The sequence below is a fragment of the Macaca mulatta genome, chromosome 19 (genome assembly GCF_049350105.2).
Source record: "Macaca mulatta isolate MMU2019108-1 chromosome 19, T2T-MMU8v2.0, whole genome shotgun sequence".
NCBI classification, from domain to species: domain Eukaryota; kingdom Metazoa; phylum Chordata; class Mammalia; order Primates; family Cercopithecidae; genus Macaca; species Macaca mulatta.
Window position 1 is genome coordinate 62,078,986 of NC_133424.1, and position 13,705 is coordinate 62,092,690.

The window sequence follows — 13,705 nt, forward strand, 5'->3', positions numbered from 1 at the left end:
ATTCAAGTTTGAAGAACCGTGTTCTAGAATAAGAAGGTTAAAAATGTACAGGTTGGCTGGGCACGGTGGCTCACGGCTATAATCCTAGCACTTGCGGGGGGCCGGGGTGGGTGGATGACTTGAGGTCAGGAGTTCGAGACCAGCCTGGCCAACGTCGTGAAACCCCGTCTGTACTAAAAATACAAAAATCAGCTGGACGTGGTGGCGTGTGCCTATAATCCCAGCTATTTGGGAGGCTGAGGCAGGAGAATTGCTTAAAACCAGGAGGCGGAGGTTACAGTGAGTTGAGATCTTGCCATTGGGCCACTCCAGCCCTGGTGACAGAGCTAGACTCCATCTCAAAAAATGAAAAATGTGGAGGTCACCTGGCAATATTTTAGAACCCAGCCTATGAAGCAGTGAACAGGCTGTTGTCATTCTAGAGCCTAGGTGGAGGGACCACAAGTGTTCCAGAACCCTGGCTTAGTCCGTGGGTAGGGACCCAGTGTGAGATTTGAGGGTGGAACATCAGCATTCCAGATGCCCTTTTAGGTGAGATTGAGGAAGAACCCTCATCGTTCTAGAACCTTGAGTATCGTTCCAGGGGTGTCCAAGGAGAGAATATAGTCGTGGGTTCTTTGTGTCTGATTGGACCAGTAAAGCCCCTTCCTCATCCCTCTTTTTTGTTTATTATTAGAAACAAAAACCATGGCTTCAGGCTACTAAAAGCCTGAAACAGAACAACAAAATAAGGTGGGTTGGACAAATTTGGACTCTAGACCATCACGTTACAGTTTTTTTTTTTTTTTTTTTTTTTTTGGACAGAGTCTCTGTCACCCAGGCTGGAGTGCAGTGGTGTGATCTTGGCTCACTGCAAGCTCCGCCTCCCGGGTTCACGCCATTCTCCTGCCTCAGCCTCCCAAGTAGCTGGGATTACAGGACCCGCCACCACTCCGGCTAATTTTTTTTTTTTTGTATTTTTAGTAGAGACGGGGTTTCACCGTGTTAGCCAGGATGGTCTCGATCTGACCTCATGATCCGCCTGCCTTGGCCTCCCAAAGTGCTGGAATTATGGGCAAGAGCCACCGCTCCTGGCCACATGTTACAGATTTTAGAGCCCTGGTTTCAGACTAGAGGATGGATAGTAGCATTTGAGAACCATAATGGGCAAGTCAACAATAGACCTTGAGGCCAGGCGTGGTGGCTCACGGTTGTAATCCCAGCACTTTGGGAGGTGGAGATGAGCTGGTCACCTGAGGTCAGGAGGTTGAGACTAGCATGGTAAAAACTCTCTCTCCTTTTTTTTTTTTTTTTTTTTTGAGACAGAGTCTTGCTCTGTCTCCCAGGCTGGAGTGCAATGGTGCTATCTTGGCTCACTGCAACCTCCAACTCCCAAGTTCAAGCGATTCTCCTGCCTCAGCGTCCTGAGTAGCTGGGATAACAGGTGCATGTCACCACTCCTGGCTAGTTTTTGTATTTTTAGTAGAGACGGGGTTTCACCATGTTAGTCAGGCTGATCTTGAACTCCTGACCTTGTGATCCGCCCATCTCAACCTCCCAAAGTGCTGGGATTATAGGCATGAGCCGCTGCACCCGGCAAACCCTATCTCTCTTAAAATTACAAAAATTAGCCGGGCGTGGTGGCTTGCGCCTGCTACTCAGAAGGCTGAGCAGGAGATTCGCTTGGGAGACTGAGGTTGCAGTGAGCCCAGATCGCTCCACCACACTCCAGCCTGGGCAACAGAGTGAGACTCCGTCTTAAAAAATTTAAAAAAGGATCATGAACTTTCTAGAATCATTGAGTTAAGAGGACTGAGTACAAACCATTACTGTGCTTGAACTGTGGCCTGTAGGGGTGCAGCCTTTGATGGGAAGCCACACACTCAAGGTCCTGGACGAGGCTGTCAAACTGAGGCCAAATGCCAGGTGAAAGTGGCTCATGCCTATAATCTCAGCACTCTGGGAGGCCAGGGCAGGAGGATTGCTTGAGTCCAGCCTGGGCAACATGGTGAGACCCTCATGTCTACAAAAAAAAAAAAAAAAGTTAAAATTGAGGCCAAAGGATTGGCATTGTCCCAGGTCAGAGTTCCAGGATGGAAAGTGGGTGGAGTGTTCTTTTTTTTTTTTTTTTTTTTCGTTTTTGAGACAGAGTCTCGCTTTGTTACCCAAGCTTGAGTGCAGTGGCATGATCTCGACTCATTGCAACCTCTGCCTCCTGGGTTCAAGCCATTCTTCTACCTCAGCTTCCCGAGCAGCTGGAATTAAAGGCACGTGCCACCATGCCCATTTAATTTTTGTATGTTTAGTAAAGACGGGGTTTTACCATGTTGGCCAGGATGGTCCCTAACTCCTGATCTCAGGTGATCCGCCCTCCTCGGCCTCCCAAAGTGCTGGGATTGATTAGAGGTATGAGCCACCATGCTCGGCCTGGAGTAGAGTGTTGTGAGCGTGGACAGTGAGGTCAGGAATCGTCCCTTTAGGGACAGAATCACCTTGTGGTTGGCCTTTGGTATCCAGCTGCCCAAATTAGAATCCCAGCTGCAGCACTAACTGGGCAGGTTGGGTAACAGACCCCATCTTCACCTTTGCCATCTGTTAAACGGGCTTTTGTCAAAATGAAGGAAGACAACCAGTTTGGATCACCTGGCCTGCAGCTCCTGTGACCTGTAGCAGGAGATCTAGAGAAGCTTAACAGAGGTCCATGACATGACAGAAAAGGAGGAGAGAGACAGAAAGATAAAGATGGAGATATTGGCCAGGCATGGTGGCTCATGCCTGTAATCCCAGCACCTTGAGAGGCCAGGGCGGGTGGATTACCTGAGGTCAGGAGTTCGAGACCAGCCTGGCCAGCATGCTGAAACCCTGCCTCTACTGAAAATACAAAAATTTGTCGGGCATGGCCAGGTGCTGTGGCTCATGCCTATAATCCCAGCACTTTGGGAGGCTGAGGCGGGCAGATCACCTGATGTCGGGAGTTCAAGACCAGCCTGACCAACATGGAGAAGCCCTGTCTCTACTAAAAATAGAAAATCAGCCGGGGTGGTGGTGCATACCTGTAATCCCAGCTACTCGGGAGGCTGAATCGCTTGAGCCCGGGAGGCAGAGGTTGCGGTGAACCGAGATCACGCCATTGCACTTCAGCCTGGGCGACCAGTGAAACTACATCTCAAAAAAAAAAAAAAAATTGGTCGGGCATGCTGGCAGGCGCCTGTAATCCCAGCTACTTGGGAGGCTGAGGCAGAAGAATTGCTTGAGTCTGGGAGACGGAGGTTGCAGTGAGCCAAGATCATGCCACTGCACTCCAGCCTGAGTGGCAGAATGAGACTCCGCCTCGGGGGAAAAAAAAAAAAAAAAGATGGGGACATCAAAACCTGGAAAGCTTTAGAATCGTTGCTAGGGTCTGCCAGAGCACGGGGAGGGGAGGAACCGAATACATAATTTCTGGCACTAAGTGTCTAGGGAGATGCCAGTCTTTTCGATGTTGTCTGTTGATCTTTGGGACACTGGTGGCTGTAAACCTTCCAAAATGGTCTGCCAGTTGTGTGGAGCATTTGGGGGCAAGCGGTAACTTTTGTCACATTCTTAAAGTGCATCTCGGTCCTGCTAGAAGCAGGGTGCCCCAGCCAAGAAGTTGGCCCCATTGGGCGGTGCAGGAAAGACTCTGATCCTCTGCAGGGATCATGTGGATGGTGAGATCTGGGAAGAGAGATGTTGGCACAGGACTCCTTCCTGTTGGGGGTGCAGTATCCGCAGCTGGGGCTTAGGTGGAAGTGTCAGAGCTTGTTTGGAAACTGATTGAAACATTGCCCACCCTCTTGCCCCACCACTCCCCATCCAGCAGGGGTGGACCCCTGGTGTGCAGAGGTCCTAGCTGGAAAGAGAGCCAACAAGTGACATAGTACATCCGAGCCGTACTTTTTCCCAGGGAAGAAGGTTGAGAACAGGCCAAAGGTTCTGTGATAATAGAACCCGGAAAGGGATATTAGCTAATCAGTGTTTTTTTTTTTTTTTTTTTTTTTAGAGACAGTATCGCTCTTGTTGCCCAGGCTGGAGTGCAATGGCACACTCTCGGCTCACTGCAACCTCCGCCTCCCGGGTTCAAGCGATTCTCCTGCCTCAGCCTCCCAAGTAGCTGGGATTACAGATGCCCACTACCACACCCGGCTAATTTTTGTATTTTTAGTAGAGATGGGGGTTTCACCATGTTGGCCAGGCTGGTCTTGAATTCCTGTCCTTAGGTGATTCGCCCGCCTTACCCTCCCAAAGTGCTGGGATTACAGGCGTGAGCCACTGTGCCCAGCCCGCTAATCAGTGTTTTAATCCGGGATACAGAGGGACATTCATGGTTCTGGGGCAGAATGGAGAAGTGTCAGCCAGTCATTGATGGTGAGCACTTAGTATGCGCCAGGCTCATTCCTCCTCTGCAATCGTCTCCTTTAGCCTCGCGCTCACCCTGTGAAGTGGTTTTGTATTTGACCCCATTTTACAGATGAGACTGAAGTGGCAGAGCTGGATTTGAATTCAGGCAGCCTGGCCTTGCAAAGGCCATACTCCACCCTAGGACTAGGAAGCAGGTTCCAGGATGGGTGCGAGTAGAACCTTCAGGGATCAGGACCCGGGGCACAGGAAGCAGATGGTTGACTGCTGACAGGTGGAGCCTCAAGTTCAGGGCATGGGGACATCTCGGTTGAGGGTTTTAGCCTGGCGTGTTGGGTAGGGCTTTAAAGATGGCCGGTCACACAGGCTTGGGAGGTGAGTGGACGGTAGTCTCCAGTTAACTTCAGCCTTCTAGGGTAGCAAATAGTGCACAGGACTGCCCCTCACCCCCACTAGAGCTTAGGTGGGATGGGGGAGAGCCTTTTTTTTTTTTGAGGCAGAGTCTCACTCTGTCGCCCAGCCTGGAGTGCAGTGGCCGGATCTCAGCTCACTGCAAACTCCGCCTCCCGGGTTCACGCCATTCTCCTGCCTCAGCCACCCGAGTAGCTGGGACTACAGGCGCCTGCCACCTCGCCCGGCTAGTTTTTTGTATTTTTTAGTAGAGACGGAGTTTCACCAAGTTAGCCAGGATGGTCTCGATCTCCTGACCTCGTGATCCTCACGTCTTGGCCTCCCAAAATGCTGGGATTACAGGCTTGAGCCACCGCGCCCGGCGGGGGAGAGTCTTAAGTGTTCCCAGGCTGGGCACAGTGGCTCATGCCTGTAATCCCAGAGCTTTGGGAGGCCGAGGCAGGAGGATTGCTTAAAGGGAGTTCAAGACCAGTGTGGGCAACGCCGCAAGACCCCCATCTCCAAAACAAAATGAAAAAGTAGCCAGGTGTGCGCTCGTAGTCCCAGCTACTTGGGAGGCCGAGGCAGGAGGATCACTTGAACCCAGGAGGTTAAGGCTGCAGAGTTGTGATCATGCAACTGCACTCCAGCCTGGGCAACAGAGCGGCACCCTGTCTCAAATAAATACATAAAATGTAAAAAACGAAGGGCTCCTTGGGAGGCTGAGGCGGGTGGATCACGAGGTCAGGAGATCGAGACCATCCTGGCTAACACAGTGAAACCCCGTCTCTACCAAACAAAATACAGAAAATTAGCCGGGTGTGATGGTGGGCGCCTGTAGTCCCAGCTACTCGGGAGGCTGAGGCAGTAGAATGGCATGAACCTGGGAGGTGGAGCTTGCAGTAAGCTGAGATTGGGCCACTGCACTCCAGCCTGGGCGACAGAGCGAGACTCCATGTAAAAAAAAAAAAACAAAACATGTTCCTAGGACACAGATGGGCTTTGGGCTTCCAGACAAGTGTGTCATCCACTTACCCACTGTGGCCTTAAGACACCCGACACTTCTGCTCCTCCCAGGACAGAATAGGGGGGTTGGATGGGGGGTGTCCACATTGACCCCAAATTGGATTTAGTGTTTAGATTCCGATGTCAGTGCCACTGGGAACTTTCTGGAACTGAGGACTTGCCAGACAGCTGCTTGGACACCATTCCACCCACCTGTCCCTTCTCGATATACATTGAAGGTGAGAATGGGACAGGCAGGGTTTGTAGCAGTTGCTTCCTGTCTCTTTTTATTTTTGTAGACAGGGCGTAGCTCTTGCCCAGGCTGGTCTCAAACTCCTGGCCTCAAGTGATCCACCCGCTTTGGTCTCCCAAAATACTGGGCTTACAAGCTTGAGCTACCACACCCAGCTGAGTTGCTGCCTGTTTCCAATGTCCTAGAACGTTCTATTGGAACGTTCTAGAAAGCACTATGCAATAGCCCACTCAGCAATGATAGGAATGTTGTCTATTTGCCCTATCTATTAAGATAGCCACTAGAGGCCGGGCGCGGTGGCTGACGCCTGTAATCCCAGCACTTTGGGAGGCCAAGGCAGGCAGATCACTTGAGGCCAGGAGTTCCAGACTAGTCTGGCCAATGTGGTGAAACCCTGTCTCTACCAAAAACACAAAAATTATCCGGACATGGTGGCACGCGCCTGTAGTCCCAGATACTCAGGAGGCTGAGGCAGGAGAATCGCTTGAGCCCAGGAAACAGAGGTTGCAGTGAGTGGAAATCCTGCCACTGCACTCCAGCCTGGGTAACAGAGTGAGCCTCTGTCTCAAAAAAAAAAAAAAAAAGCCACTAGCCATGTGTGACAACTGAGGTCTTGAAATGTTGATTTGACTAAGGAATTAAGTTTTATTAAAAAATATATATATATATGTTTTATATATATATATATATATATATATATATATTTTTTTTTTGAGACAGAGTTTTGCTCTGTTGCCCAGGCTAGAGTGCAATGGCACAATCTCGGCTCACTGCAACCTCTGCCTCCCGGGTTCAAGCTATTCTCATGTCTCGGCATCCTGAGTAGCTGGGATTACAGGCACCCACCACCGTGCCCAGCTGTTTTGTATTTTTAGTAGAGACGGGTTTTCGCCATGTTGGTCACGTTGGGCTTGAACTCCCAACCTCAGGTGATCTGCCCGCCTCGGCCTCCCAACGTGCTGAGGTTACAGGTGTGAGCCACCGTGCCCGGCTTTTATTTTTTTATTTTTATTTATTTATTTATTTATTTATTTATTTATTTATTTATTTTGAGACAGAGTCTCGCTCTGTCGCCCAGGCTGGAGTGCAGTGGCCTGATCTCGGCTCGCTGCAAGCTCCGCCTCCCGGGTTCATGCCACAGCTGGGACTGTAGGCGCACGCTGCCATCACCAGCTAATTTTTTTTTTTTTTTTTTTTTTTGAGACGGAGTCTCGCTCTGTCGCCCAGGCTGGAGTGCAGTGGCGCGATCTCGGCTCACTGCAAGCTCCGCCTCCCGGGTTCCCGCCATTCTCCTGCCTCAGCCTCCCGAGTAGCTGGGACTACAGGCGCCCACAACCGCGCCCGGCTAATTTTTTGTATTTTTAGTAGAGACAGGGTTTCACCGTGGTCTCGATCTCCTGACCTTGTGATCCGCCCGCCTCGGCCTCCCAAAGTGCTGGGATTACAGGCGTGAGCCACCGCGCCCGGCCCACCAGCTAATTTTTTGTATTTTTAGTAGAGTTGGGGTTTCACCTTGTTAGACAGGATGGTCTCGATCTCCTGACCTTGTGATCCGTCCGTCTCGACTTCCCAAAGTGCTGGGATTACAGGCGTGTGCCACCGCGCCTGGCCGTATTTTTTGTTTTTTTGAGACAGCCTTTCTGTCGCCCAGGCTGGAGTGCAGTGGCGTCACCTTGGCTCACTGCAATTTTTGTCTCCCAGGCTCAAGCGATCCTACCTCAGCCTCCTGAGTAGCTGGGACTACAGGCACGTGCCACCACGCCCAGCTAATTTTTGTATTTTTGGTAGAGATAGGGGTCTCATTTTGTTGCCCAGGCTGGTCTCGAACTCCCGAGAGTTCGCCCTCCTCGCCCTCCTCAGCCTCCCAAAATGCTGGGATTGCAGGCATAACCCACTGCAACCAGCCAAATTTTATTTAATTTTAATTTAGACAGCCACATGTAGCTTCTGCCTACCATATTGAAGAGCACATTCTGTAACTTTCTAGGAAAAAAAATTCCTTCAACAGATGTTCAAACTTTATCCCAAGAAAATACTCATCAGGTCAAGAGATTGAGACCATCCTCGCTAACACGGTAAAACCCCACCTCTACTAAAAATACAAAAAAATTAAGCTGGGAGTGATGGCATGCACCTGTAGTCCCAGCTACTCAGGAGGCTGAAGCAGGAGAATCGTTTGAACCCAGGAGGCGGAGGTTGCAGTGAGCTGAGATTGCGCCACTGCACTCTAGCCTGGCCACAGGCTAGAAAAAAACAAAAACAAAAACAAACAGAAAAGGGTAGAATTGCCCTGTTGAAGGGAAAGTGGGGGTCCAGGCACTTGGTTCTGCTTTTTAAATTCTTCTGCTCCTCCCCAAGCAATAGGTTCTAGATCTGAGGCTTCTAGGTGGAGGGAGGCTTTAGAACATGTGTGCCCTGAATTCATTCACCTTCCCAGAGTTCATTCCCCCACCGTTTTTTTTTTAAGAGATGGTCTCCCTATGCTGCCCAGGCTGGTTGAAAAGTCCTGGACTCAAGCGATCCTCCCGCATCGGCCTCCCAAAGTGCTGCGATTACAGGAGTGAGCCACAGTGCCCAACCCTCATTACCTCTTTAGAAAGCACCTCCTGACGTTGGCAGTGACGTTTATTATTCTGGGAGATGGGAGTTATATACAGCAGTGACCCGGAGCCCCTCACCCCCACCAGGCTTAGGTGGGGACAGGAGGTATTGGCGGAAGGCACACAGTGGCAGTAGCCCAGAAGAGGCCAGGAAGTAAGGGTGGGCATGTGATGTGTCCTGGAAGACCCAGATGAGGAAACTGAGGCTCAGTGAGGGCCTCAGGTCACACAGCAAGGTGTGAAGGCAGCTGGTCCCAAGAGCTTGTGCTGGTTGCTTCTCTCTTGCCTGGGCTACAGGAGGACGCAGGGGCAGCCCCCGCCCTTCTTCCTGGGGGCACTGGGAGGGCTGGGTGGGAGCTCTTGTTCCTGGTATTTCCTGTGGGAAAAGGCCAGTGAGGTTGGAGTGGAAGTGCTGGGGACAAGGACGACGGGAAGGGGACTCGGCTCACCGGACGGCCCGCACCAGCTGCTCAAAAGCCTCGTCCACGTTGAGACGCAGTTTGGCCGAGGCCTCAAAGTAGGCCACGTGGTGGGAGGCGCCGAAGGCAGATGCTTCTGATCGGGGGACCTGGGGGTGCGGGGGACACGGAGGAGTCAGGTCCCTGCACTCAGGGTGACCACAGCTGGAAAGACAGACAGGCAGGCTGGATGCTCTGGGAGAGGTGACCCACTGTGAGAACTCAAAGAGGAAGAGCTCCTGAGAGATTATGGAGGGCGATGCCGCAGGGGCTTGGTGTCCTCTAAGTGAGGGATGGGGGCGGGCTTCGTGGACACTTGCCCTGCTGTGCCTTCGATAACCAGGAGTGGGCAGGCTGGGAAGTCAGGGTGTTCCCGGCAGAGGCCAGCAGAGCCCCAGAGGCTGGAAATCCCCAAAACCTTCGCCAAATGGATGAGTTCTGTGTGGAAATCGTTGTGGGGGAAGTGTTGGGAGCAGGGAAAGGAGGGGCGCAACTGTGCGGGGCATCTGGCACCTGGAGAGGAACTGGGGAGCCATGGAGGGGGCCGGCCATGAGCAGGGGACGTGCTGGGGCTGGTGGGAGGTTGGCTGGAAGGGAGGAATGCGAGGAAGGGGCAAAGAGAGCTGGCGGATGGGGGTGAATGTCCTTTGTTCCATCCTGCAGCCTCTCCTGAGGACACCTGCGTGCTAGGCCCTCTGCTCAGTCATGCTCGGGACCCCGAAGGTCCGGTTTGGGGGTAACCCATCTAGGTGAGCTGTGTGACAGCGGCAGTCGCAGGACTGCAGGAACAGAGGAGGATGCTGATGGGGGACAGGTGTGCTGAAAAGAGCCTCCCAGGCTGAGATGGGGTCCCCACAAAGAGGGGTGTCCCGAACCTGGCGCTGTGCCTCCAGATCCGCCTTGTTCCCGACCAACACGACCGGGAAGTCATCGCGGTCCTTGACCCGGAGAATCTGCGTGAAGAGCTTGCCCACCTCGTTGAAACTGCGAGTGAAGCCAGAGGCATGAGATCCAGCCAGCTGCAGAGCCCAGGTCCTCCCCACACCCACCCACTGCTCCACCACCGGCAACCCCTGTCACCTCTGCCGGTCGTTAATGGCAAACACCAGCAGGAAGCCGTGGCCGGCACGCATGTACTGCTCTCTCATGGCCCCGAACTCCTCCTGGCCCGCAGTGTCCAGGACTGCAGAGACAGGGAGAGGGGCCATTGTGGGGACCAGGCTCCCCCCAGTCACCCCCAAGAGCCCTCAGCCCCCGCTGACACCACCCCCATCCATTATTCATCCCCGCCGCCCTCACTGTCCAGCCGGGCCGGGATCCCATCCACACTGCAGATCTTCGTGTAGGAGTCCTCAATAGTGGGGTCGTAGTCAGACACGAAGTAGGACTGGCAGGATGGGGAGAGGATAGTTATTGCAGTGCCCCGGCAGACAGGACGAAGCCCTGCCCCTGGGATGCCTCTCTCAGTCTCTGTCCCTGTCTCTCTAAATGTCTGTCCCCATTGCTGGGTCTCTGCCCCCTTTCTCTGGGCCTGTGTTCCCTCTGTCTCTCTGAGTCTTTTTTTTTCTTTTTTTTTTCGACGGAGTCTCGCTCTGTTGCCCAGGCTGGAGTGCAGTGGCGCAATCTGGGCTCACTGCAAGCTCCGCCTCCCGGGTTCACGCCATTCTTCTTCCTCAGCCTCCCGAGTAGCTGGGACTACAGGCACCTGCCACCACGCCTGGCTAATTTTTTCTATTTTTGAGTAGACATGGGGTTTCACTGTGGTAGCCAGGATGGTCTCGATCTGCTGACCTTGTGATCCACCCGCCTCGGCCTCCCAAAGTGCTGGGATTACAGGCGTGAGCGACTGCGCCCTGCCTTTTTTTTTTTTTTTTTTTGGAGACAGTTTCGCTCTTGTAGCCCAGGCTGGAGTGCAATGGCACAATCTCGGCTCACTGCAACCTCCACCTCCCGGGTTCAAGCGATTCTCTGCCTCAGCCTGCCAAGTAGCTGGGATTACAGGCATGCGCCATCATGCCCGGCTCATTTTGTAGTTTTAGTAGAGATGTGTTGGTCAGGCTGGTCTTGAACTCCTGACCTCAGGGGATCCGCCCTCCTGGGCCTCCCAAAATGCTGGGATTACTGGCGTGAGCCACCGCACCCCGCCCTGTCCTTCTTTGTCTCTAAATGTCTGTCCCTGTTGCTGGGTCTCTGCCCCCTTTTCTCTGGGTCTGTGTCCCCTGTGTCTCTCTGAGTCTCTATTTCCCTCTCTCTGGGTCTCTGTCTCCTTCTTTTTGGGTAGCTGCTCCCCTGCCCCCCTTTCCCTGCCTCCCACCAGTCTTCTGAGTCACTCCTAGTCCTTTCTGGTGTAAGGTACATATCCCACATCATGATTACATCCTAGCTGTGTGACACTGAACAAATCACTTCCCCTCTCTGAGCCTCAGTTCCTCAGTTTCTTCATTTGAAAAAGGAGGCTAAGAACAGCACTACACTTCATCCAGCACCGGCGAGATTCAGAGCAAATCCCTGTTAAATATTGAATGTATCGGTTATCGGAGGCGTTATTGTCCAGACTGCCTGTTTACATCTCTCCCTCCTCTTCTGCCTCCTCCCTCCCTTCTTCCTTCTCCCCCGTCCCCTCCTCCTGCTCAGGCGGCCTCCAGCGTCTCCTCCCAGGGGAAGGTCCCGGTTCCAATCCGGCTGCGGAGAGGCTGCCCCACCCTCGGGCCCCGGCCCCTCCCTTCCTGCCTGGGTCCTGCCCGCTGCCAGCCAGGCCTTAGGCCAGCTCTGGGACTGCCTCTGGGTGCAAGGGGCCCAGGGCTGGGGCCTTTCTCTACACAAGAAGGGCTCCCTCCCAGGCCCTTGCTGGGGTCTTTTGGTGGGGGTGGGTTGGAGGTGTCCTGGGGCCCCAGGGCCTGTGCAGTAGCATCTCAGGCGGAGGCACTTCTCTAGGATTTCTTTGAAGCAGGGAGGACCTCCCTCAGGAATGGGGAGGAGGTTTCCTGGGTAGGGGTGGAGTTTCAGGAAAGAAGGGGTGATTTGGAGGCTAGGGGTCTGAATACTCCATCTTTCAGTTAGAGGGGTGCTTGGTGAGGGCTTGTCCTGGAGGGAGGCTATAAGGACCAGGCCCTGGGAGGGATTGTGGCTCTGGGGGTAGTTAGGGGCGTGACCTCAGAGCACAGCGTGAGAAGCTCAGGGCTGAGAACTGGGGGCCAGCCCCGAGGTGGCGCAGGGGGTTATAGTATATACAGTCTTAGAAACACTGGGTTCATTGTCAGAGAGACTCCCAAGGAGTAGGTCTTTCTGGGGGTGCCAAGAATCTGGGGGCTTCTTCCTTGGAGATTATTTGAGAGCTATCCAGGGTTTCTGAGAGGGGCTCAGGGAGTTGCAGTGGAGAAAGCACGGGATGGAGGAGGGGCTGGTTTTCCTTGGGGGCGGGGTGGGGGAGTGGGGGTTTGGGTCTTGAGGAATGGGGGATTGTCAGGACTTGGGGTCTTGGGAGATTTCTGGAATGGCCAAGGGGCAGGATCTCTTTTTAAATCTTGGGTTGGAGAGCAGGACTGTCTTAGGGCTGGGTAGTCCCAGAAGAGTCTCAGGGCCAGGGTCTGTGTAGAATTTCTAGATTCTGGGGGCAGTCATGGAAGGGGCTAAGAATCGAACGTGGGGACAGGCAAGGTAGCTCACGCCAGTAATCCCAGCACTTTGGGAGGTCAAGGCAGGCCGATCACGAGGTCAGGAGTTCGAGACCAGTCTGGCTAATGTGGTGAAACCCACTAAAAAATACAAAAATTAGCCAGGCGTGGTGGCACACGCCTGTAGTTGCAGCTACTCGGGAGGCTGAGGCAGGAGAATTGCTTGAACCCAGGAGGCAGAGGTTGTAGTGAGCCAAGATCGTGCACTCCAGCCTGGGGGACAGAGCCAGACTCCGTCTCAAAAAAAAAAAAAAAAAAAAAAAATCGAATGTGGGGGAATCTCAAAGGTGTTGGGCACTGGCGTTCTCCCAGGAAGGTTCTCAATGGCTTAGAGCGGAAGTTGGGGACTGGGATTTGGGGGAGATAGGGCTCAGGGTGGTGGAAGTTGGCACTGAGGGCGTGGTGGGGGGGCCTGGGAGTGCTTAGGGTCCGAATGGGGTGAGTGTTCTATATTTAGCATGCTCCCAGGAGGTGCTCAAAGCCAGGTCAGCAGGTAAGCGGGGTCTGGGGCACTGGGGGAGGGAATGGTGGGTCTCAGGATGCGAGTGCAGAGGGAAGGCTCCCCCGTGCAGGGGATGGAGGCTCTCCAAGAGTTTAGGTTACAATCTGTGGGGATCTTTTAAGATTAGAGGGCCTTATAGGAGGGTCTCAGTGACGGGTCAAGGGGGAAAAGGGGTCTCGGGGGTCCCCCCAAGGGCTCAGTTCTGGGTCCCGGGGACACCCTCCCGGGTGAGGGCCCACTACCTGGATGAACTGGATGGTCAGCGCGCTCTTGCCCACGCCGCCGCCGCCCACGACCACCAGCTTGTGTGTCTCGCTGGGCGGGGGGTCCCCGGGCCCAGGTCCCCCGCCCCGGGGCCGCCCCCGCCCTGTCCCGGACGCCGCCCCGCTGCTCATGTCGCCACCGCTGCTGCTGCCTTCGCTACCGCCTGCGGGGGAGCCGGGCGGGACCCGGGGGGGCGGGCTACG

General features: G+C 53.8%; 1 protein-coding gene across 1 annotated transcript; it reads right to left on the minus strand.

The window, feature by feature from the left end:
* Positions 1–8,611: 8,611 nt before the first annotated feature.
* Positions 8,612–13,678, minus strand: RRAS (RAS related). Its single transcript, XM_001115362.5, has 6 exons — positions 13,481–13,678; positions 10,362–10,449; positions 10,143–10,245; positions 9,938–10,046; positions 9,054–9,172; positions 8,612–8,980 (listed from the first exon to the last, which is right to left on the minus strand). The coding sequence occupies exons 1-6, from the start codon at positions 13,631–13,633 to the stop codon at positions 8,896–8,898; spliced, it is 657 nt and encodes a 218-aa protein (XP_001115362.2). The 5' UTR covers positions 13,634–13,678; the 3' UTR covers positions 8,612–8,895.
* Between the last annotated feature and the right edge of the window lie 27 nt (positions 13,679–13,705).